The sequence below is a fragment of the Hemicordylus capensis genome, chromosome 10 (genome assembly GCF_027244095.1).
Source record: "Hemicordylus capensis ecotype Gifberg chromosome 10, rHemCap1.1.pri, whole genome shotgun sequence".
In the NCBI taxonomy this organism is placed as follows: Eukaryota; Metazoa; Chordata; class Lepidosauria; order Squamata; family Cordylidae; genus Hemicordylus; species Hemicordylus capensis.
In genome coordinates this window covers 30,064,862-30,089,472 of record NC_069666.1, presented here as the reverse complement: position 1 = coordinate 30,089,472, position 24,611 = coordinate 30,064,862, and the positions used below count along the sequence as shown (strand labels likewise).

Sequence of the window (24,611 nt, the reverse complement as noted above, 5' to 3'; positions counted from 1 at the left end):
GCCCTGATCCAGGCCCCACCTCGTCTCCTCCTGTGCCCCCCAGAGCTCTCTCTGGCTTGCAGAGCAAGGGGGGCTCGGGGGGGGTGCGCTCTCCTCCCCGCAAAGGCCGAGAGAGGGGGCCATGGAGGAGGGCTTGTAGGGCGGCCAGGGGAGTCTTGGAGCAGCCAGGCTGGGCTGAGTCTCCAGACCTCTTCGCTGCAGACGGGATGTGCTAGTATACAAGGGTTTCTGACTCATGTCCCCAAAGCAGAGTACAAAGCATGACCCTCTCCTCAGTCGTCTGCTTCAGAACAAATAGGAGAATCCAGGCGAGGGCATACAAGAGGGGAGAGAGAAGCGGCTCCGAGCAAGGACCGGCTCCCAAAAGCGCAGCCAGCCGGCTTGTGCCCAGTGGCTGCCTGGCTGGCTTGCCCGAGAGCCGCTCTTCCCGGCCGGGGGAGCCATTGCATAACCGCCAGCCGCCGGTCCGTTGCCACAGGAATGGCTCCCTCCTTGCTCTCTCTCTCTCCCTGCATCTGACGGATGCAGAGGGCGGCAGAAGCGCTGAACGGGAGGAATGAGCAGGCAGAGGGGAGCCACGAGCAAAGCAGGCGGCCTCTGCCGAGAGCATGCAGGGATCTGGAGACTGCTGCTGGGCTGGGGGGCTTCGTTGGCTGCTTTGTGGAAAAGAAGCTGCTGCCGCCGAGTGTCCGCGCACACACAGAGGCGCTGCTGACATCTCCTGTGTGGCTCTGCAGAGCCGTTGCTTCGGAGTTGAACGTGAAGCTCCGCTCTGAAGTGAGCCCCCCTCCCCAAGCCGCAGCGTTGCCATTGGCAGCCAGAGGCGGCAGCTGCCCTCTGCGTCCTGACCTGGGAGCGGGAGCCCCTCCGTGGAGTGGGCTCTGGGGAGGAGGCCTGCTTTGGGGACTCCTCTGCTCTTTGCTGGGGCTTCCTGGACCCCGCCCTCCTCTCCACCCAGTCCCCCAAATCCTCTTCCCTTCGCTCCCTCTTCCTTCCTTCCTCTCTCCCATGAGGAGTGTGGCCATACAGAGCCACCTTGCACTGGGTCAGACAGACTGCCATGGCCAACTGCTTGCATGGACGGAGAGACGTCTCGGGGCCTCGGAGGCCGCCTCGCCCAGCCCGCTGCTCAGTGCAGGAATCTGCAGGGCGACGAGGCTCCTTCTGCAGACGGAAGCCGATCCCTCTTTTTAAAAACGGCCCGTGGCCCAAGGTCAACTGGGGAAGTTTCCAGCGCTGGGTGGGCATGTCTGGAAGGGGATGGGTTGGAGTTCGTCAGCCAAAGTCACCCCTTTCCCTGCTTTCTAGGTGCTGTGGAGAGTGATGGGGAGCAGGAGCGGAACTGGCCCCGGCTGTCGGCCTCTCTCCGGAGCGGCTTTCTAGCCTGCTGATTTGCTGCCAGATGAGACGGAAGCCGTTGGCACACACAACCTGTCAGTAGTCTCAGACGATTCATGGAATCCTACCTAAAAATTATGTTGGAAAGAAACAAATATGCTCATGGACAAAAAATGGCCGTTTTTGTGTGAAAAGGCTAATTGAAATTGCCCTCCATGGTTTCTGCTCTCTTCAAGAGCTTCATCTCGTCCTACATATATAAGATTTACAAAGGAATGTTTACAAAGAAATTGGGAAACAGTACAAAGAAGAAAGAGAGTTCCCAAAGCAAAAAGGAACAAGACACCCCCCAGGGTGGACTGCTAAAGAACCCCAAATTATCCAACACTTTGAAAAGCACGGTCAAAAAGATTGCCAAGTGCTCCTCTGCTCGCAACTTGTCAACGGAAGAAGAGGAGAGCAACCGAGAGTTTTCCTTGTCGCCAACTTTTAGCTACCGTGTCGCTATTGCAAATGGACTGCAGAAGCCCGTTTCCTTGGCAAGCCATGAGGATCCATTTCAAGACCTCTCTTCCAACGAGAGCTCCTACTCCGAGTCCTTGAGTGACACCAAGGGCCCGAATCGGAGCAAAGACTTTTCCTCACTCACGATGCCTGTGAGACGCAACCGGAAGAGTTTGAGCAGCCTGGCCCCCTCCGACGGCAGCTCCGATGGGGAACGCACCTTGCACAGCTTGAAGCTTGGCGCCTTGCGGAAGCTGCGGAAATGGAAGAAGAGCCAGGAATGCGTCTCTTCGGACTCCGAGCTCAGTACATGGAAGAAGACGTGGGGTCTGCGGAGCAAGTCTTTGGACAGGACGGCACGTCCCCAGAAGTCCAACACCCTTGAACCAGGCTTCAGTTCAACAGGCTGCATCAGTCAGACCCACGACGTCATGGAAATGATCTTCAAGGAGCTGCAGGGAATCAGCCAAATTGAAACGGAACTCTCTGAGCTCAGAGGGCACGTCAATGCCCTGAAGCAGTCCATTGACGAAATCTCCAGCAGTGTGGAAGTGGTGCAGAGTGAGATTGAACAGCTGCGGACTGGCTTCGTCCAGTCCAGAAGGGAGACGCGCGACATCCACGACTATATCAAGCAGATTGGACACGCGGGCAGCAAGGCAAGTCTGAGGTTCCTAAATGTGCCTGAGGAGAAGTTTGAGAATACCGAGCACGTGGTGCACAGAACTTTAGTCGAGAAAATGGGGTTCTCAGAGGCACACCATTCTGTCAGGCTTGAGTTTGCACACCGTGTGGGGCAGCACAGGGACTGCCCCAATGCCAAACCCCGGGCCATCCTTGTGTACTTTGAAACACCCCAGCAAAGAGATTTAGTTTTAAAAAAATCTTATAAACTCAAAGGAACTGGCATTGGCATTTCAACTGACATTCTTTCTCATGACTCAAAAGAAAGAAAAGACAAAAGTTTGCCTTCATCACAGACGTACGAAAGCATGGACATGAAACTGCTGGCTGCTGATCTAAAGGCTAAAAAGTGTGACTGGGAGTCCCCCGACAGTAGCGATAAAGAACCAGAACCGGATCTCAATCGGAACAGTTATGCAAAAATATCCAAGTCAGCCCCGCAAATGAAAAGAAGTTCTACCAAGGGGAGAGAGGAGTCTTCAAACATCCGGGTCCTTAAAGGAGCTGCAGATGGCAACAGTTTCCCAAATAAAATCAATTATGATGAAGAATCGCCAGGAGCAGAGAGCCTGCAGAGAGAATCAAAGGCGAGTGTCTACTCCGATGTGACCCCTCTCTGGCAATCACAGGCTGATTTTGCAACACTCAAGCTCAGCCGTTCGGAATCTGATTTTTCGAAACTCTGCCAGTCGTACTCTGAAGACTTCTCAGAGAATCATCAGTACTTCAACAGAACCAATGGCAGCTCTCTCTTATCTTCCTCCGATCGAGAACTATGGCAGAGAACGCACGATGACCCATCCAGCTGGTGTGGTGGTTCACAAGATCAGACATACCATCAAGAGGATCACCCTTACAGAGCTGAAAACGAAACTGAGAACACAGAAACGGTTGACAGTGGAGTCAGCAATGGGATCGTGTGTGTATCGGGAGACAGGAGTCATTATAGCAATTCCCAAGTCTCTTTGCAAGAGGATCTGTCTCCGTGGAAGGACTGGAATCAGCTAGATCAAAACACAGACCTGGGGCTTGACTCCTCAATGCAAGAAGTTTTGGCTTATGATCTGAGCAGCTCTTCTGACCAACAGATCGACTACGGCCAGATCTCTGACCTCCAGTATGACACAGAAAGCTATGACTTCACACTGGACGGTCACTCTCCCTCCAGCCCTGGGCACAATAGTGAAACCCAGGACCAGTGGAGTGGCCAGTACAATGACTACCAGGAGGCCAACGCCAACACGCTGTATCAGAACCAGAACAGGAAGCCTGGGATGTACCGAAGCCAGAGCGAGCTGCCGAGTGGCGACTCGGAGGAAGAGCCTCCCAAATCCTGGCACAGCAGGCTGAGCATCGACCTTTCCGACAAGACGTTCAGCTTCCCTAAGTTTGGGAATACTCTGCAGCGGGCCAGATCCGCCTTGGAAGTGGTGTGGAACAAAAGCACCCAGAGCTTAAGTGGCTGTGAGGACAGCGGGTCGTCTTTCATGGACCGATTCCGGACTTTGTCCCAGTCAACTGCTAATGAATCCAGCACAACCCTGGACTCGGATGTTTACACAGAGCCTTACTATTACAAAGCCGAGGATGAGGAAGACTACAGTGAGCCCGTTGGCGAGAATGGAACGGATTATGTGGAGGTGATGGAGCAAGTTCTTGCCAAATTGGAGAACAGAACAAGTGCCGCTGAAATGGAGGAGCAGCAGGCCCAGGAGTACGAGCAGGAGGAGATGATGACTCCCTACGAAAGTCCATATGCCGTTTCACAGGATGACACTCCTGATGGATATTTCGATGGTGAGGTGACTGGCAGCGACGTGCTGGAGCTGGTGGATGATACCGTGGTTGAGAGCGAAGTAGAAGTTCAGGAAGATGAAAACCAAAACATCCCAGAAGTCCCTGTTCAGGTGCCTGTAAAAAAAAGAGTCCGACCCTCTTTCAGAGAAGCTGCTTTCAAGGCCTACAAGAAGCAGATGAGCGAGTTGGAAGAGAAGATCCTGGCTGGAGGTAGGACATTTTCAGCCCTTCCATGTCAGCAGAAAAATGCAACAAGAAAGCTCTGGTGGTGGTGGTGGTGGTGGTGGGGCTTTCCCTCCTGGAATTCAGGGCCCCCAAATCCCTTTCCAACTTCCGGAGGGCGGGCGCTGGATACTACGGGGGAACTTGTGGCTGGAACTCAAGCCTGCGCTGCTGTCTTCGGCAGCCAAAAGGCTTGCAGCGATGAGGCCTCCTCCTCAATGGTCCGTAGCGCAAATGGGCTCCAGTCCAGCTCCTGTGGCTTGACTGCCCTGGAGATGGAGCTGTTAGAAAAGACAGTTGCCTGACAGGCTCTTCAGTCAGACACAGGAGCTGAAGTGTTTCTGGCTTTCAGCTTCGCCAAGTATTTGTTAAAGCAACAAAGCTTCCCTACAACAGGTACCCAGCGCGGGTCTGATATGGTGCTGGGGCCAAATACGAGTAGTATCGATCAGCAGCCTTTTATGTAGAGACCCGCTGTGGGGCCTGACATGCTGTTGTCAAGCTCTTTCTGGCCTGCCCCATCTGTAGCAGAGGCTGCGGGGGCTCCGTTGCAAATCAGGGGTGCAGATGCTGCCTTGGCATGCCACCAAGGGGCAGAAAGGGGTGGGTTGGCCTCTGGCCCTGCGGAAACCGAGGTGGCTTTGACTTCTCGGCCCTCTTTGAGCTCTCCCTGAGTATCTGGCCATGCTAAGAGGCTGTCTGTTCCCATGGGACCTCCTTCCAGAGGGCACGCGGGGCAGACACATGCATGGGCGCATGGATCATGTCTGATCTGCCAGTACATTCTGAGGCTGAGGTGGCTCACAGAAATTAGGGGTTTCCTGTCTCTTTTTCCTTTCCGGAATTCCGTGTCCTCTATTTGCTGTCCGGAGACATTGACGGCTGCCTTTGGCTATCCACCCAAGAGGCCCTCTTTCATGGGGCTTTTCTGTCTGGCTCTCGCACTCGCAACCCTCTGGTCCTGTCCCCCCCCGCCCCCGCCATTGTCACCGTGATGGGATCTTTGCTGCATTCCGACGACTGCCGGGCAGAAGCGTCTGCTCTCTTGGCTGGAGGTGAGGAGGGCTGAGCCAGGCTGGCCTTCGGAGCAAGCAGACCCTGTGGCCGGACCCAGAGGCAAATGGTGTGGGACGTGGCCCTGCATTGGCGCATCTTCTGAGGCGGAGGAAGCCCTTCGGGGAGGCAGGCGAGAGCTGAGCCTCCTTCCCGCTGAGGCAGGGCAGCTGTCCCAAGCAAGCAGGGCCTGCGGGCACCTCACCGCAGCTTCTTCCCAAAGGTGTCTCTCTAGAGCTCGCCCCAGAAGGCTTCACCCGCCACCTGCACTCGCCCAGGCCTGGCAACCAACCCCCCGGCTGTGTTCCTTTGGGGGCCAGCTGCTTTCCCCAGGAGTGGGGTGGGCCCAGAGCGTCCCCCCCGCCCGAGAGGGCTGCGTCTGAGACTCCGCAGTCACTGGGCTCCCGAGGCGGCTGTCCCAGCCTCCCGCGCAGGGCAAGGCAGCTCCCGGGGCTCTGGACATCTCTCCAGGTGAGGGGGCCCAAGAGCTGGGCGGCCGCTGCCCTGTTCTTGCCTCCCCAGGCAGCAGAATTGGGTCCACGGCTGGTGCTGCTCCAAACGGTGGAGGCCTCTGGTTGACTAGATTGGAATATCCATTCACCGGAGCGGAGAGCAGCCCGGGCACAAATGTCCGCGTCAAGGGCATGTCTGGGCTGGCTCTGGAGAAGAGCCCCTGCTCAGCCTGTCATGCCTGGGGGAAGCCGCCTCCTCTCCGGAGTGGCCCAGTCGGGAAGGGGCAGAGCCAGGCCCCCCTCCCAGCCCCGCCTTGTGCAGAAGCAGCAGACGCCGCCGGAGGCTTCTCCGCTCCCCCCCGACTGCCCTGCTGGCTTGACTGTGGTGTCTCTTGCTGGGGAGACGCTGGCCAGCCCCGAGTGGGCGGTTGGGAGCCCCCCTGAGCAGCCTTGCCTGGAGAGGTGGGGTGCAAAGGTCTGGAAGAGCAAACCAAAGAGAGGCATCTCCGCCCCCCCCCCCCGCAGGGGCCCGGCTAGGCGCTGCAAAGAGCTGGGCCCAGCGCCTCCCCTTGCAGTTCTGACCATTAACCCTTGGGGTGCTCTCGGAAGGCGTCCAGCCCTCGCTGCCCCACTCGCTGGCTTCCCAGCATCTCCTCTGCCTCCTGCCGAAGAGTTCTCCTGCAGTCAATATCCCGCCCAGTTGAGAGCCGGAGTGGACTAGTGGCTCGCCTGTTAAGACTAGGACTGGGGAGAGGCCGGTCGAAGCCTCTCCTCACTTCGCCAGGCAGCTCGCTGGCAGTGGCTGCTCTCTCCCCACACGATGGCTGTGAGCATCCAAGGGGGCAGGAAGAGCCACATGCCTGACAGGGCACAAGTGCCATCAGGCCACCCAGAACACAGGCATAGTGGTGTGGCCTCTTCGCCACATGCCCTCCCACCCTAAGCATGGAAACTCCACAGCGTGTTCAAAGAGGTGTACGTGGTATGTGGTGTCACCCCAGTTTCTTAGGAATTAAGGCTAAGGCAGCCTTTAAAGCAGATTTCTCATGATTTGATCGGCAGAGTCTTGTTCCGAAGCAAGTAAATAAAAGCAGACGGCAGAATAATGTATTGTGGCGAGGGGGAAATGCTTCATTTTCTATTTTTTGAAGAAGAGTGAAGCCACTTTGAAGGTTCTGGGAGTATCCCCCCCCCCACTACTAGCTTATAAATATAAATATATAAATGTATTTATGTATGAGCTACTGTTACAAGCACAAAGCAAAATAAGAGTCGCTAAGAGAAGAGGAGAGCTGGTCTGGTGGGAGCCAGCCTGACTTGTCCCCTTAGCTAAGCAGGGTCCACCCTGGTTGCATATGAAAGGGAGGCTAGAAGTGTGAGCAGCACTGGAAGAGATTCCTCTTAGTGGGGGATGGAGCCCCACTCTGGGAAGAGCATCTAGGGTCCAAGTCCCTCCCCGCCTTGCAGCATCTCCTAGAGAGGGCTGAGAGAGACTCCCGCCTGCAACCTTGGAGAAGCTACTGCCAGTCTGTGAAGACAATACTGAGCTAGGTAGACTCAGTATATGGCAGCTTCCTATGTCCCTATGTTAGGAGAGCTTTGGGGGGGCAAAACATGTCCCCACATCTTAAAGTGGTGTATAATAATATATCTGGGGAAATCCCCATCAGGCCAGTTTAGAACAAGCAAAAGATCTATGACTCTTCACTTCCCCACTCCCCATGAGCCAGAATTGTAAGCCATTTGAGAGCAGGGAATCCATTTTTTCTCAAATATTTTGCTATGTAAGCCATTCTGAGTCTGTTTTGTTGGTAAAAAAAGAACACAATCCACACTCGGGCCAGGATACTGAGGACCTGCTCTGCCCACCCCCCCTCCCATGGGGACTAAAAAACAGATCGGTCTTGCGACAGCATTTCTTCTCCTCTCTTTTCTTCTTTTTGGCGCTTTTGATGCTTCTGTAGTACCTAATTTCCTCACAAGAAAGTATTTTTGTGGCGGGGGTCTTAAATGCTTGTACTATAACAGCTTTGGTTTAACCTCGTTGGCCCCTTGGACTGTTTTGAAAATAACTCCAACCAAATAAGAGCAGTAACCAAGATCCCCCCCACCATCACCCCCCCCTTAGGGCTTTGGTGTCACAGAAGAAACCGTTTAAAAATCAAGCCAGACCATAAACACAAGTGTACCTTCTAAGGCTGGCTCACACACACACACACACACACACACACACACACACACACACACACAGCCCTCTCCTCCTCCTCCTCCTCCTCTTCCTCCTCCCCCTTGGGTGTGCTGCTTTGTGGCTTGCTTCTGCTGGATCCCATGCAAACTTGGCATCCTCTCCCACTGCTGAATTGCCTCCCAGACTCTGTGGAAGCCCTGGCACCCGGCAGCTGGGCTGCCCACGGGGGGGACTGGTGGGCAGGAGCACCCAAGTGTGGGTCGGAGTTGCAGGGGCTGTTCTGGGAGGGCAAAGGGCCCCCGGAGGCGAAGCTGCTGATGCTGCGCTCCGTCCCCAGGCGAAGGGGGACCAGCATGAGCGAGAGGGGAAGGGAACCGGTCTGGATGCTTGTTCACGGGGAGGCTGCAGATGACGAAGCCCTCCTGCCAAATATGGCCGCTGCCGCCCCGCCAGGACTGCACCGGGACAGGACCTGAGACGTCACCAGGTGCCAGATGGGCCGCACCTGCCTCGGGGTGGCACGCTCCGCAAGCCGCTCTGCCCGTGGCATGGCCAGGCTGGGGAGAGGCGGCCCTGGGCCTGGCGCTCTCTCCTGGGAGGCACGAGCCAGGCCCCAGCAGGCGTCAAGGGGAGCCAGCTCTGCCCGAGGGCCGCGGACCCCTGGTCTTCCCGCCGGCGCCTTGAGGGCCCGAGGTCTGGTGGCCCAGCAGTTGCGGGGGAGCCTTCCGGATTCCCAGCCAGAGAGCATGCCGCCTGGGAGGAGCTGGGGGGCTTTGCGCCCCAGTCACCTGCAGCTGGACGTGCAGGAAGCAGGGTGTGTGCGTGTGCGCATGCGCACGCACTCCGGTCCAGCTTTGGCGTGGCATGATGCTCTGTGGCCCGTGGTCTCGTGCAAGGGGGGGAGAGTCAGAACGCCAGCAAGGCCTGGAGCTGAGTGGGCATCTTGGGCGGGGGAGGTGCCTTCCCGGAGGGGATCCCGCCTTGCTCTTGATCCTCTTTCTTGTCACAGCCCTCTAATGATGGCCTCAGATGTGCTGGAGGGTCTGGAAAGGGGGGCGGGTTTGTGCTACTCGGTGCCTGCCTCTCGGCTCCTGCCTTTTCCGAGAGCCACAGGGGTCTCCACAGCCGGCCTTGGGCAGACTGGAGCCCAGCCCCTCCTCCTGGCGGGCAAGCCCCACGGAAGCCGCCACTGCCGTTGGGGACTTGTCTGGGTCTTCCTGCCCCCCTAGCCCTGCTTCCTTGCTGAGGAGGGGTCTGCACAGGAGAGGGCGTGTCTCTGGGGCTGGGCCTGCCCATGAGGAGAGCCCAGCTGGAGCAGTGCGGCCTGGCTTCGCCTTCACTCAGCAGAAGGCCGTGGAGAGCCGGGCAAGGCACCTCGCCACGCCTAGGCCTGGCCGGGGGGGGGGCCTGCTCCCTCCCCTCGCCCCTCCCCTCCGCTGAGGTGGAGCTGCCCGAATCCCCCCCGCACAGCTGGCTGCTCCGGCCAGCTCCCCGCTCCGTGCTGCTCTCCAGCAAAGGAAGGTCTCCGAGTGGTTTCCGCACACGGGGGGAGGCGGAGGAGCTGGTCCCCGAGGGGCCCGGAGTCTGAAAGGAGGCAGAAGGGAGACCCCCCCCCGACACCGCCACGGGAGGGGGGCCGGGGGGCCAGGAAGGGCAGAGCCCCACGGAAAGGGCCTCGGGGGAGGGAGAGGGCGGAGGAGCCTGGCTCAGCTCTGCGGGGGACTCCTTCAGGCCTCGTGGCCAGGAGATGCCCTGGAGCCGGGGTGGCCTCTCCCAGACCGCTGGGCCTGGCTGCTGGCTGCCACGCACAGCCGGGCAGGCGTCCTCCTCCGCCCTGCTGCCTCCCGAGTCCTGCCCCGCTCCCAGCCTCCCGCCTGGGCTGGGCTGGGCTGCCCCCCCCCCAGCGCCGCCACCCTCTCTAAGCAACAAGCGGATCCCGCCCTTGATGAGCCATTTACATAATCCTGGCAGCTCATGCTCAGATCACATATATATATATATATCTCTATACTCGACAGCGAACACAGAAAGAATGTGGGAGCGCAAGAAGCTGCTTGGTAGAGCAGCTGCAGTGGGAGGAGGGGGCGGCACGAGGGCCAGGGATGAGCCCAGTGGGCCCCATCCACCAGGGCTTGGACGGAGCCGGGCCGCACCGCGCGAGAGGACGGCTCCTCTGCTCTGCTCTGCTCCGCTGCACCTCAGTGGGCTCTGGGCGAGGGAGCGCCCTGCTGCGGGCGGGGGCCCCAGGGCTGCTGGGCAGGCCTTCTGCTCTGCGGGGGCTCCTTCCTCCCCCCAGAGCGGCTCCAGAGGAGCCCAGCGTGGGCAGCAGTGCCTGGCACACACCCCCACCCCGGCAGCCTCCTGCCCAGGAGACAGGCTGGTTCTCCTGGCTGGGGCTGCAGGGGCTTTGCCGGGACCCTGCCTGGGGGGGGGGCTGGGGGCAAGGCTTGCCTCTTCTGACTTGGCCGGGGGGGGGGGTTGGCCTTGCCGGCAGTCTGGTGGCTGGTGGGAGAGCCTTGTGCTGAAGTCGGGCACCATCCAAGGCTCGGCAGAGCTGGGGGGGGGAGCCCAAAGCCCTGGTGCCTGTGCAACCGCTGCTGCCCCCCCCCACACCGCTGGTGCACCTTCCCAATGCTCCCTCTGTTCTTGCTTCAGAGATGGGGGGGGCAGGGGGGCAGGGGGGCAGGGGCAGATTGAGCCTTTTGCCGCCCAAAGGCAGAGAGGCACCTCCTCTCTGGGGGCGGCAGCTGCGGGGCACATTGGGGGGGTGAGGGGAAAGCCCCCCCTTTGTCTCTAAAGCAATGAGCAAATGTGGAGAAAGGCCCATCACTGGCTGCTGCAGACGGGCCATGCAGCGGCGGACTCCATCCCCCGAGAGGGGTGGCAGAATTTGCCACTCCTCAGTCTTTGCTGCCGAAGGCCAGTGCCTGCTGTGCCTCTCCTTGAACCCGCCACTGGGGCGGGGGGGGGGGCTTCCCAGGGCTGCCTCTGGCTGACAGAGACTGGCGGCCTTTGTGGAGAGCGCAGGGCTCGAGCCAGAGCAGCAGTGGCCTCTCTCGGTTTTTTCCATCTGTGCGAGGAATGAACTTGGTTCTGGGGGGCAGGATCAAGGCAGTGCGCGCATGCGCAGGCGTATTCAGAGTGGAGCCTTCCTGAGCCAACCTGAGCGGGCTCTGCAACGAACTGAGTGGAGCTCGAAGGACTGGGAGCGCATGCACACGCGCCCGCCTTGGCAGGGACGCCCCCCCGACTCCCTTCCCTGCTTGTGAGCAGCAGCCCCCCCCCCCGGCTCTCCTCCCGCCCCGTCATCCGCTTCCCCTTCGCCCTCCCCTGCTCTGACCGGGGCGCCTCCCGTCCTGCTCCAGGCTGCAGAGCATCCCTGAGGAGGCAGAAGCGCTTGCCTCTCGCGCCTGCCTTGCTCCCTCGTTTGGGCTCCCTTGGGCCAGTCGGGCACCAGTTCGGGCCCACGGCTTCCTCTGAGCCAGCTCTCTCCCAAGGCCCCCCCCCCGCAGCTGTGCTGGGACCTGGCTCTGCTGCAACAGGCCTCAAACAGGCCCCCGCTGGCTCCAAGCAGCTCTGGCCACTCACAGCCTGGCCGGTCCCCGTGCCGGGAGTTGGGCAGGCAGAGAGCTTGCTGTGGAGGGCGGGGGGCCCTGGGCACTCCCTCGCCCGCCTGGCTTCTCCCACAGCTCTCCTGGCTGCCAGCCATGGTGGGGCACTGCTTCTGCCCACCCCACCCCACCCCTGCAGCCTATGACGGAGGGGGGCGGTATCTGGAGGGGTCTTGGCTGTGAGCTGCTGCTGCTGCCTGGAGATCTTCCACTTGATGTCAGGCAGGCTGGGCAGGGGCCGGGCCGGAGCAGGCAGCTCATTTGCTGGGTGCTGCATCCCCTCCACCCCCCCCCCTCCACACAGAGCTCCGTGCTCACAGGGGCTGGTAGCAGCCAGGCTGCTCCAGTTCCGTCAAAGGTGTCTGTTGTATTCTATCCAGTGCCTTTTATATTTGGTTGTTTGGAAGTTCGTCAAAATGGGGATCCTGTAGAGAATTGGGGGGGGGTGTTGGAGTCAGAAAGGAAAAGGATCATTTCGTGTTTGTGAGGGAAATAGCAATAAAACTTTTGGCGGCAGGATTTGAACCTGCAAAGCGTGTGAATGTCCCTGCAAGCGCATTCCGTGGCATCCCTGGGCTTTCACCCCTGCACTGCTTTCTGCTGTTGCTGCTGCGGACTCTTTTCTCCAGCTTCTTGACTTGCACAACCCCGGAAGGTAATTTTCCCTTCCCAGTCCTGGACTCTGTTGTCCACTGGCCGCCCACTGCAGCAGGGCTCCGATCCCCCCCCCCCCCCGGAGAACCTGCTCTTCCCTGGAAACAACGGGGCTCCTGTTTCTGCAATTAGCTCCTCACCGTACAGAGCCCGGATTTTACTCCAGCAAAGCAAAAGGCTCTATTGCTTCGCGGCCTGAAGGCCAGAGAATGTACAACCATCTGCCCTTTCCTGCCCACTTGGAAGGGGATGCCAATTCTTAGGAAGCTGCTCTTCAAGCCGTAGATGCGCATTTCAGCCCTACTTTGAATGTTACCACTTCTATTCTAGATCCCAACTGCCTGGTGAATCTATTGATCAGTATGTCACAGCATTAAGTGTAACCTGTGAGTCTGCCAACTTTACTGATCAGGGATCAGATTGTTATGAAAACAAATGGCTTCCAACTGTGTGAAAAACTGCTATTAGAGCAGAAACTTAAGTTATGGAGATGGCTAGGAGGGTGGGAAATGCTCTCCACTGTGGCAAACCACGCTCTTTGGTGCCTCAAACCCAGCTTCCTGAAATCCAGACTGATTAGTCCAAATCCTGCCAAACCCCAGAAAGTGGCAGCACAATAGAGGAGGAGCTGCCAGTGCTACCCATGTGGAGACTTTGCCCACACAGCTGAGTCATTGCTCACCGTCCGGCCAGAAGGTCACTTGCAACAGGTGCAAAAAAGGGGACACTTGGCTAAGAGTGGCAAGTCTGCTGTCCTCTCCACTGCTGAGTCACCGTATGAGGAGGATGAGGCCGCTGAACCACTTCCGGGCCGCATTTTGACAGAATCAGAGCCTGCTTCTCCACATTGTCAAGTCAGACTTAATGGCCATGAAGTGTGGATGCTGGCGGATTCTGGTTCTCCTTACACTATCATTTCCCATCTGCTTTACAAGAAACTTCTTACTGCGTCAGATCTGCACCTGCAGCCTTCAGACATCCACCCAGGGGGATATGGAGGTTTCCCTCTTGCAGTGGTTCCCAAACTGGGAGCCTCCAGATGTTGCTGAACTACAACTCCCATCAGCCCTAGCCACAATTTATTGTGGTATCCATAAATGAATACTTCACTGCTGACCTGGAATACACAGGACATATTGCAGAAGGGAAAGTGTGTGTGTGTCAGAAAAAGGAGTCTCTATATTGGGCTGGAACATCAGAAAGATCTACGGATCGTGTTAGACCCAAGTAGCACGGAACCTGTGTTACAGGTGATGAAGCATCCATATGCTGATATGATGGCTGATTGTTTGGATGTTTTTGCTGATACTCCTGGCACTGCCATACATTTGAAACATAAAATTCAGATGGAGGGAAATGCAATACCTGTACAAGACAAAGTGAGGAACATACCCATAACTTTGTGCCAACCACTTAGAGAGGAGCTCTTAAGCCTACAGCATGCTGACGTCATAGACATAATCAGAATGGGTCTCTCCCATTGTGAGGGAATCAAACGGTACACTTGGCATGTGTGTAGATTTAAGAGATGTGTACTCCAACATGGTAGTGGATTGTTGTCTGTTACCCAGTATCAGTGAAATGCTGCTTACTCTGAAAGAGGTCTCTGTGGTCACAACTTGGGACTTGTCTTTGACCTATCATCAAATTCCTCTGCTCAGAAGTTCTCACAAATACACAGCCTTCATTACCCCAGAGGGTCTTTTTCCGTTCAAAAGGCTGGCCTTTGAATTAGCCTCTGCAGCTTCAGTATTTCAAAGAACGATGCATGCAATTTTTGGGACTACAGATGAAATCACTTACTTTCACGATGATATCTTAGTGTATGGCAAAACCATCAAGGACCATGATGCTAAACTCACAGGAGTCTTAAAAAACTTCAACAGCACGGACTTACTATCTCTGCAGAGAAATGTCAGTTTTGTACACACTTGGTGATGTGCTTGGAACACACAATATCTCAGAGTAGCGTACATCCCAAACAGACTTGGTGAAAGCTATTCAGGAAGCACCAGAGTCACACAATAAGGATGCACTTTGCTCATTGTTAGGACTCTGTATTACTCTAAATTTGTTAGTTTGCCTCCAAAGTTGGTCCATTGCGTCTTCTTTTTAAAAAGAATGTAGCATTTCACTGGGATGCATCCTGCAAGGCTAGTTTTCAGACTAACAAATCAGCCATTGACACCAACAGCCACACTATTGTAACCCCTGATGCTTCTGGATATGGTTTGCGTGCTGTCTTGACTCAGCAAAAAGGGGATGGGGAAGTTATAGTTGCTTTTGCTTTCAAAGTGCTTACTGCATCAGACTAGATGTATTCTGTCATTGAAAAAAAGCTCTAGCATGTTTCTGGGCTGTGAGGCACTTCAGGATGTACTTGTGGGGCAGAAAATTCACTTTATGGTCAGACCATAAATCTTTATCTGCTTCATTTACTACTTGGGGATCAAGCCAAGCAACCCCCAGAATAGCCAAATGGCTATTATGGATTTTGATTTCCAGGCGGGATATCTTCCAGGTCTTCGGAATACAACTGCAGATTGTTTATCTCGACTTCCACTTCCAGGCCACTTCCATAGCTTCGTCCACTCATGGAGTGATCACGTCTTCTGAATGGAAAGCAGCCCGTGCTGATCAAGTGCTTACTGAACTTAAACCGTACCTAACTAATGGATGGCCATTCAAAAACAAGGCACAGCACCTGAACCTTTTCAACCGTACATGCATGTAGCAAGTGAGCCGTCCCTTCTCAATGAGCTGGTGCTGAGGACTGATTGGTGGTGCCAACCTCCTTACAAGCAAAAGTGATCAGAATTGCCCATGAAGGTCACCTGGGCAAGAGCTTGACTAAAAGGTGAATCAGAGAAAGTTTTTGGTGGCCAGGTATGGACAAACACAGTGATCAGGCACTGTGTATGGCTTGTGCTGTATCTGACAAGTCTCGGAAGACTTTTTTTGTCACCTCCTTCACTCCAGTAGAATATCCCAACGGTCCCTGGGAAAAACTTGCTCTGGATATAATGGGGCCTTTTGATAATGAAACCACAAATCAAAGATTTGTTATAGTGATGGTGGATTACTATTCTGAGTGGCCAGAAGTTTCATTTGCTGACAATATTAGTACAAACAAGGTGATCCAATTCATGGCTGCAGTTTTTGCAAGAGAAGGTCTTCCTGAAGAACTGATGACTGACTATGGGACACAGCTTACTTCATTTGAAATGGAGCAATATTTGCATAACCATGGGATAAAATACAAGACTATTTCCTTGTACCATCTTCAAGGGAACGACTTAGTGGAAAGAATGAACAGATTAGTGAAAGAAAGTTTACAACTGGCTACTCACCTTAAGTGGCGCAGTGAGGAAATGCTTGACTAACAAGCAGAAGGTTGCCGGTTCAAATCCCCGCTGTTACTATATCGAGGAGCAACGATATAGGAAGATGCTGAAAGGCGGCATCTCATACTGTGCAGGAGGAGGCAATGGTCAACCCCTCCTGTATTCCACCAAAGAAAACCACAGGGCTCTGTGGGGGCCAGGAGTTGAAATCGACTTGATGGCACACTTTACCTTTACTGTGCAACAACAATTCTGGTAAGAGGCAATCCATGAAATTTTATTTGCTTATTGAACTACTCCTCATTCCACTACAGGAAGATCACCTTTTGAACTGCTGATGCACAATGGCAACAACTGATAAGGCTTTCCATGGCATCTCACCCTGAGGATGCAGAGATCTGTGATTGGGTAAGGGAGAAGCAACAAAAATACACATTGTATGTGGATCAGAAATGGAGTGGGAAACAGCAAACTTTTTTTTTTGGTGGGGGTGGGGAGACTTTGTCTGTGTACAGCTGCCTTATCAAGGGATGTTCCCGATACTCTGGGCCAAAAATTCTGAGGAACTTCTGTCATATTGGATGACGGAAAGAAATGGATCCGTCCGAGCCTTCAGCTCCTGTACCAGAAAACCCAATAACTGGGAGAAGTGTGTGTGGCAGGAGACCCCCTAGAAGACTTCAAGACTATGTCATGGAATTTAGATCAGTTGAATTCTGGTTGTTCTACAGAGGAGGGATGTGCTGCATTTGATCCAGTATCTTTTATGTTTTCCTATTTAGAAGTCTGTCCCGGTGAGGATCCTGTAGAGAGTGTGCAGGGGAGAGTCAGAAAGGAAAAGCGAGGGGAAGGAGGAGGAAATGGAGTCATTTCTCAATAAACTCCTAGTTAAATCTATGTAAGGTAACTTTGTGAGGGAAGCAGCTATAAATCAGTTTCCGGAGGCGGGGAGAGCGCTTCGATGTGTGTCCTCAATTAAAGCATGTAATTTGTAGTGTAATGATTCTGTGTACAGAAGCCTGGAGAATGTTTTCCAAATGCTGCAAGATGCCTGCTAAACTCCTTATCACGCGGCCTCGCTCACCACACCCTGTTTTGTTGAAGGATCAGTTGTGTGAGCCTTTATTAGGGGTCTCCCCCCACCAAAGGGCGCAGCAGGGAAATGACTTGCCTAGTGAGTGAGAGGTTGCTGGTTCGAATCCCTACTGGCATGTTTCCCAGACTACTATGGGGAACTCCTCTATCGGGCAGCAGCAGCGATATTGGAAGATGCTGAAAGGTGTCGTCTCATACTGTGAGGGAGGAGGCAAGGGTCAACCCCTCCTGTATTCTACCAAAGACAACCGCAGGGCTCTGTGAGCGCCAGGAGTCGACACTGACTCGGGGCACAACTTACCCACCTTTCTTAATTGTGGGCAGACACTTTCACCCCTTCTTGGATTAATTAAACTGTTGCAATTGAATGGGCTTGTTCCCGTGGCCAGGAGAAAGCGTTTAATTCCTGCAATACATCTGGATGACTTATATGGGTCGTTTTGCCCTTTATTGATAATTGCTTTATTAAAAGCCTGGAACTTGGGAAAAGCAGAACATCCCCTCGGGCTCCTGCAAGAAGACCTTCCCTCGGACCTCTTCTCTTTCGAAAGTGCCCACCCTTGTACAGCACAGGGTCTGAGGGGAGGGGGCACAGCCCCCCGCAAGTGCATGCATGCCCCACTGCAGAGACCCCACACATCTGCGCTGCCCCTCCAGGGCTTCTGGCTCCAGCCTGCTCCCCTTGAGACAGGGCGCCTCTCTCCTGCTCCAAACCAGTTGTGGAGGAAGGCCAGCTGAGTCCCGTCCTCCAGCAAGGGCTCCTCTGGCCACGGCCGCTGCTCTCCTGGAGCTCCCCTCTCCTCCAGCAAGAGGAGCCAGAGAATCCTGGAGTGGGAGGTGGCCTGCGAGGTCCAACATGACCTCCTGCAGGCAAGCCAGAGCTGAGGGAGGCCCAGCAGACGGCTGTCCAGCCGAGGGGAGTCCCCAGCCCACTGAGGCCACTCAGGGCCCCATTTCAGAGCCGCTCTTGCCTGAGTCTCTCCTAATCGGCCCTCCTGGGATTTCCGCCCATTTGGTCTTGCCGCCCCCCCCCCCCCGGCTTGCCACCAGTCAGGTGCCCAGTGGCTTGTGTTCCCCAGGTCTGTTGACTTCGCAGCCGAGGAATCATTGGAGGCGGGGAAGGGCTGGAGGTTGCGGAGGCAGCTGAGCCGTCTCCGCTGAAAGGGCTGCAGCCAGTCCCCCCTCAGGCTCCACGTTGCCAGGGGGTGGCCGGGACGGCTTTCTGGCGGCTTGGAGACTGGCTGGCAAGTCACTGGGAGGGGAGGGCACACGTGCCCAGAGAAGCTGCGGGTTGCCTTTTGGTCCTGGGAGTCATACTGGCGAGGTGGGATTGGTCAGGCATGGGGGTCTCTCCCAGGCTGCAGAGCCACCCCGGACGGAGGGTGCTGGGCCTCTCCCTCCACTCTTTCTCCGAGTCCCAGGCCTGCTTGGAGGGGAGGGGGGCACCGGGAGCCCTGGCCGCCGGGGCGGTTAGCTGGACCACCCACCACCACGAGATGGAAGTGCTTTGCTCAGACTGCAGAATGTGGTCGGCGCTAGAAATGGCTCTGGCTTGGTTTTGCGAAGGCCCACCTACTCCCCGACCCACCTTGGTCCCTGCAGATTAATAAAGCCATCTCTCAGAGAGAACCATCTCGCCTCTTGGGGGCGGGGGGTGCTCAGAGACTCTGGAGGGGCTCCCCGTGCGCTGGCTGAACTACTTGTAAGAGGGAAACATAGCAGAACAGCCAGCCCGGGCGGCAGAGGCCAGGCCAGGAGACGGCTGCTGGAGAGAGCCTGCCGTGCTTCCGGCTCGGGCCGCTGGCCTCCCGCCTTTGGGGCTCTTGGGTGGCCCCCGGGCTGGAGCAGGTGCCGCGGCTGTGCTGAGGGGCCTCCTCTGCCTCGTGCTGCCAGAGCAGCACCTGGGAGGGATGGGCCTGCCCGAGGGGCCTCCTGGGAGCCAGCCGGCTCTGCCCATCTTCGCCTCGGCCCACCGGCGGGGGCGGGGGGCCTTTGGGATGGCCGGGGTCTCGCGGCTGGCAGCATCTGGAGTGTGTTGTGTGCCCTGAGGTCGCTTTGGGGGTCGAACCCAAGGAGGGCCCTCTCTGCATCGGAGGAGGGATGGAGGAGCTGGGGGCTTTTGGCAGGAAGTCTTTGCCGAGCGTGGCGGCTGCTGCGGCTGCATTACAAAACTGGCAGTGCAAAGCACATCTCCCCCCCCCCCCGGCCCCCGTGGTGGAATCGGGCATGTGTGCGGCTCGTCCTCGCGGTGTCCCCTCGTGTGCTGGGCGTGCAGCCTCCCACAAGCCTCCCTTCCAGCCCTGGTGGGGACTCCGCCCGAGGGGCAGGCGGCAAGAGGAACCTGTCCCTCCGCTGCCCGCAAGGCCTCTCTTGCTTTTGCCTGGTGGCCCATCATTCCATGGCCGTCTTTCCGAGGAACGAAGCAAAGCTTCTTCAGGCGACTTCAGGGGCCTGAGGCTCCTTCCCCTCCAGACATCCACCCGCATCCGGATCAATAGCCCTTGTTTCTTCTGCAGAGAGGGATCCCGTTTCAGAGCAGCGTGGCCATTTTCAGCCTGACGGTGGCTTTGGACAATGTTGCATCTGTGGAACATTGATGAGTTTACATGGAACTCACTTTACAATGTTAGCGAGAAGGCCCCACTCGAAAGGCAGCCCACTCATGGTGTACTGTCTCTTTTGCAAGTTTTCTGAGCAGCAGATCCGTTGAAGCAGAATTCAGTTTGGGAGTCTTAATGATGCCAAACAACCCCCCCCCCCCGCAAGCCAGCAAGCCAAGGCTCCCCCTCCCCCACCAGACCTACAGGCATGTTCAGCCCCAGTGGTGCTGAGAACAGCTCGAGGCCTGCTCAGGATGGCAGCCCCTGCTCTGAAGCTCTGTGGGCAACCTCTGCACCCCTTGGGCTACCTGTCCAGCTGAAGGCCTAATTAGGCCCTTGGGCAGGTGGCAGCGGGGCTGATTCCATGGTAGCCAAAAGGCCCTTTGAAGAATAGGAGGGTTGGGCTGCTAGCGGGTTGCCCAGCACCTGAGAAGCCCCTGTGGCCACCACTTGCAGCCCTCCTGGGAAACGGCCACTTCGACAGTGGCAGCAGAAGGGGCCAGGGTGGGGGGAGAATGGAGCCCCCCTGTGCTTGCAGGAATTGCCCTTCCCAGCGGGGCGGGGGGGGCCACGTGGTTTGCCCTCTGGTGTCCCCGTGCAGTAGTGGTGCCCGGCTGCTGTGAGCGCACCATGGACTCCCATGCTCTTCATCCAGGAGTGGCCTGCTCTGGGCATCCTCCGTGCTAAGGAGGAGTACGGATGTGCCCATCCTGCAAGCGAGGCCAAGCCAGCGTTCCAGGCCAGCCTGTCAGTGGGCATCAGCACGCACACAGAGACCCACGTTTCTGAGAAGGGCCCTTTGGCTCTGCCAGAGCTGGACAGGGTGCTGCAGGATGCCGCCTCGTTTCCAGGGCATCCTGAGGGCTGCCTCGGGCAGGCCTGGGTCAGAATCCCTTTGGCAAGCGCCAGGCCAGGCCGGTCCGTCTACCGCCCCCCGGCCAAATCCCGCCACAGTCGCCTCCAGAGTTGGGTCCGTCAAGCGGGATGCAGAGGGGGTGCGGGACGTGAGGAGGGCAGGGAGCCCCTCCTGGTCTGCTTCCTAGCCAGAAGCACATGGCGGGGGGAAGCCCCTGCCTGGCGCCCTGGGGGGGGCTGTGTCTGAGCTGTGCATGCGGCCGCCTTGGGGCCTCTTCCGTCTAACCTCTATTCCCGGTTCTCTTTCAGATAGCAGTTCTGTGGATGAAAAGGTTCCAAACTCACATATTTCCTTCAAGGGTGGTGTCTTTTGTGTTTGTGACTCAGTTTCCCTGTTTTTGGTACCTCCATTTGAGTTGTGAGACCTGCATGTCCCCAGCTGCTCAATGCTTCCTCCCTCCCTCCCTCCGCCCCGTGTTGATGTCTCCCAAATTACTTCCATTGCAGGAGCGGCTGGCCCTATGGGGCCTGGCAGCTGGGGGGGGGCACCCAAGGAGGCAGCTGCTGCCGCCGCTCTCGCCCCGCCCAAGAGCCAAGCTGCCTGCAGGCTGGTTAACTCCACAGCTCTACCTGTTGAATGGCCAGCCTGCAGGCAGCCCAGCTCTCAGGTGGGCAGGAGCGACTAGCGCTGTTGCCGGAAAGCAGAGGCGCCCCCCCCCCCACCCCGGCTCTTTAAGACCAGCTGCTTCTGCCCCATTGATCTGCAGGGCAACCCCCCCCCCCCGGTGGCTCCCTTCTGTCCTACCTTGTGCCAGCTCAGGGGTCTGCCAGCTCCCTCCCAACCGGCTTTCCGGTTTTGCTGCCCTGTGGCAACCGGCCGCCTCCGCCGCCCGCTTGCACTCCAGGATTTAAAGGGAAACCGCCAGCGGGGTGGGGGGGGGGGGGCGGCGGCAGGGTTTCTCTCTCAATGCGGACTCTGGCTCGGTGGCCTTTTCCGACGAGAAGGACGGCGCAGCTTTGGCCTGGAGCTGGCTCGGCTTGGCATTCTCATCGTGGGTGTTCTGTGTGTGGCGCACGGGGTCCTCTGCCTGCGGCCCCGTGACGGAGCTTCTCCTTCCTTCCTTCCTCCCCTCCCTTCCAGGCTCGCATCGTCGCTGGAGGCTCGCTGGAGGCTTCCAAGCTCGCCATCCAGGCCTTTGCCGGGTAAGTACCTCTCCTGGGCACCCCGTGCTCTGCTCTGCGGCTCCGGTTCCCTCCCAGGGCACTGCTGAGGGAGGGGGGGGCGGCCCCCGGGGCAGGCCTTGTTTGGGGGGGGGTTGCTGCTGCTAGTGCAGAGGCGGGCCAGGTGAGGCCAGGGGTTGGGGGGCCCTTGACGGCACTCCTGGGTCTTGGGAGGGAGGGGAGAAGGCGGTGAGGATGTGCCAGTCAGTGGGAGAAGGTGACCCCGGGCTCCACTGCTTCCTCATGGCTGATGCAGGCTGCAGCCGGCAGCCACCGTTAGTGGTCACCCCACTTGCAGCTGCCAACTGAGCCTGGTTCGCCTGAAGTCAACTGACTCACCTGCCCCCATCGGCTGGCCCCACCCTGCGGATGGCCGTGAGCCTCTTGCAGAGGTGGGAGGCCCTCCCAGCCCTCGTGACTCTGCAGGCTCCCAGGAGGCGTTCTGGCCCCACAAGCGGGGAGACAGAGGCGCGCGGGGGGGGGGGAGCCACTGGTTGGTCCTGCAGGGAGGGGAGGGGAGGGAAGTGGCCAGGAGGGGGCAGCAGTGAGGGCTGCAGTGTGGCAGAGGTCAGGAGGAGCATCCTTCGTGGTACGGTGGCAGGAGACCCAGGCTGTGACCCTTGAGAGGTGGCCATCCAGTTAAAGGGTGGCAGTGATGTCTGTGAAAGAGCCGGCTTCCCTCTGGAAGTAACACCCATGTCTCTTATTTTCATTGGGCAGCATTGGCCAATGATTGGTTTGGCATTTTTGCCCAGAGGCAGCTTAGAAGGCTGCTGTTTGGGGGGGTGTCTCAAGAACTGTGTTGCCGCACCGATCGCAGAGCATGGATAATAATAGAGAGAGACGATTTTGCTAGCTAGGATTTGAGATCTACTATCAGGAGGTAGTTTTCTTGAGACACATGACAAGATAATCCCTGTTTTCTAGTGTGTGGAGGTGTCCTTTAAGCAAGGTTCTTTCGTTCTTTAACCCAACAGTGAGGTGTGTTGACATGAATTTGGCATTTCTGTTGACTCCAGTGAGTCCACGTAAGGAATCTCAGGGAGCAAGGGTGGGAAAGGCCTCCCGGGGGTGGGGCCTAAGCGCTACTGCCAGCCCGAGTCCAGGGCTTGATGGACTGATGGTCAGACTCCACAAAAGGCAGCTCAAGATGCTCATATCTCCATTTGTTCAAGCAGATTTTGTGAACGTGCCTTTCCCCTCCTCCTTTGTTGTTTATCTATGGTCTTGGCTTTTACCCTATTTTTGTCTCATGTTTTATGTTTAGTGATTTGCACATTTTGAACCCTTTTTCTTTTCTGGAAATTTTTATATCAAGCCCCCATTGCTGATGTGCCTCTTCTGTTTATGACTTGCTTTGGGTAGATGTGATCCCAACAACTGAGTAATGAAGTTGTCTTGCAGAGTTTTATTACTTCTCAGTCAGTACTTATTGATGATCAGGGTCTGTGTGTCTGGGCTGGGGACCCGGGGGTGGGGGCAGGGTTGGAGTTAAGTGATGAAAATGTAGGCCCTTGAAGCGATGAGGATATACTCGTAACGGCACAGTATGTAGTAACGATCCAGAGTGCTTTTGGAAACTAAAATGGCAAAATACCTATTTACCCCAAGTGAGGCAAACCATGCTGCTTGAAGGGTAACACTTTCTTCCCAGTGTACCTGAAGAGTCTAAAAGCCAAGTAAAGTACAGCAAGGGAGGCAGCATGCTGACTTTTTGCCATGACCTGGAGCCAAGGGCATAGTGGGGCTGGGCTGCTGCGGGGAAGGCAAGTCCTCTGGCTGCTCCTCTGCCCTTCAGGCTACAGAGTTGCCTGTGCAAAGTGTGTGTGCGCCCCAAGCCGCGCCCCGGCGTGTGGCGTCATACCCGGCAGAGCCTCCCTCCCCCAGTCAGTGCTTGGTGGGGTCGCTGACTGGGAGCGCCTTTCCTGCCTTCTTGAGAACCTCTTGACATCAGCCCCCCGGGGGGGGGGTCCATTCTGAGCCTCTCCCATCCCTTCCCAGTCAGTGTGTCATTGCAGAACTGGCTGGCTGGGCTCCCCCCACTCCCAGCACAGACAGTGGTGCAGTGCAACGCTGGTTGGGAGGAGAGGGGTGTACCTCAGGCCCCCAGCACTTTGTTCGCAAAAAGTTAGTATTTTGCCTTCCTGGCTGTGCACTTTACATGGCTTTTTTGCCCAGAAACTATGTTAAAAATATTTTTTCTTCTCCAAGGTAATGGATATCAGGCAATTTGTCACCCCCTCAAAAGGGCATCACAGTAAGAAAAGGGAAGTGCAGCACAGGTTGCTCAGGGTGATCTACCAAGAAACCTGAAGCATCAAGTGTATTATTATTGTGTATATAGCGGATTAAAGCTTTGCCTCAGAGCAAGCTCACATGAAGGGAAGAAAAATGCTGAAGCATCCCCACTGAGCTGCATGACTAGGCTTCTCCTAAAACCTTTCTGAATTTTTTGGTAGGTTCAAAAGGCTGCCACCACCCACTTATCAACAGAGCTTAAACACCCACCCCGCCCCTCCGAGCTTGGGGTGGAATCCCAGGGAAACTCTCTTTCCTTTGTTATTGGGAAAGTACAAAAATCTTTCACGTCAAGCCTACACATGGTGAGAAAACTGATAGCTGTTGACCACCTGAGGCATGTTTGCACCAGAGTAAACCCCCTTTTCAGCCCGCCCCCTTTCTTCTCCTGAGTTAAAAACCCACTCGGAGAGTCTTGTAAAAGAAAAGAACAAAAAGAAAAACAGGTTTGTTTCCAGTACTACAGACTGCTTCCGTCTGAGGCTTTCTTAGCTTTTCTATACAGTTAAGAATACTTAGTAGGTTACAAGAATACTTCAAAAAGGCACACTGAATGATGCTGGGACAGCATGCTTTAAAAATTGTGCTTACCCAGTTGCAAGGAACAGGTAAGTAGGGAAATACAAAAGCAAACCTAAAAGCTTCCAGTCTCTTTTGCGCTGCCCTGGCTGGATGGGCGAAGGCTAGTGAGTTTA

At 56.5% G+C, this 24,611-nt stretch overlaps 1 protein-coding gene across 2 annotated transcripts in view; it reads left to right on the top strand.

The window, feature by feature from the left end:
- UNC13C (unc-13 homolog C) overlaps window positions 1-24,611 on the top strand; it is a 109,719-nt gene that overhangs the window by 3,758 nt on the left and 81,350 nt on the right. For both annotated transcript variants that reach the window (XM_053272551.1, XM_053272550.1), the window contains exons 2-4: window positions 1,309-4,533; window positions 20,707-20,729; window positions 21,539-21,600. In XM_053272551.1, coding sequence (XP_053128526.1) covers window positions 1,554-4,533; window positions 20,707-20,729; window positions 21,539-21,600 — 3,065 coding nt within the window. In that variant the 5' untranslated portion in view covers window positions 1,309-1,553. The remainder of the gene's footprint in view (window positions 1-1,308; window positions 4,534-20,706; window positions 20,730-21,538; window positions 21,601-24,611) is intronic.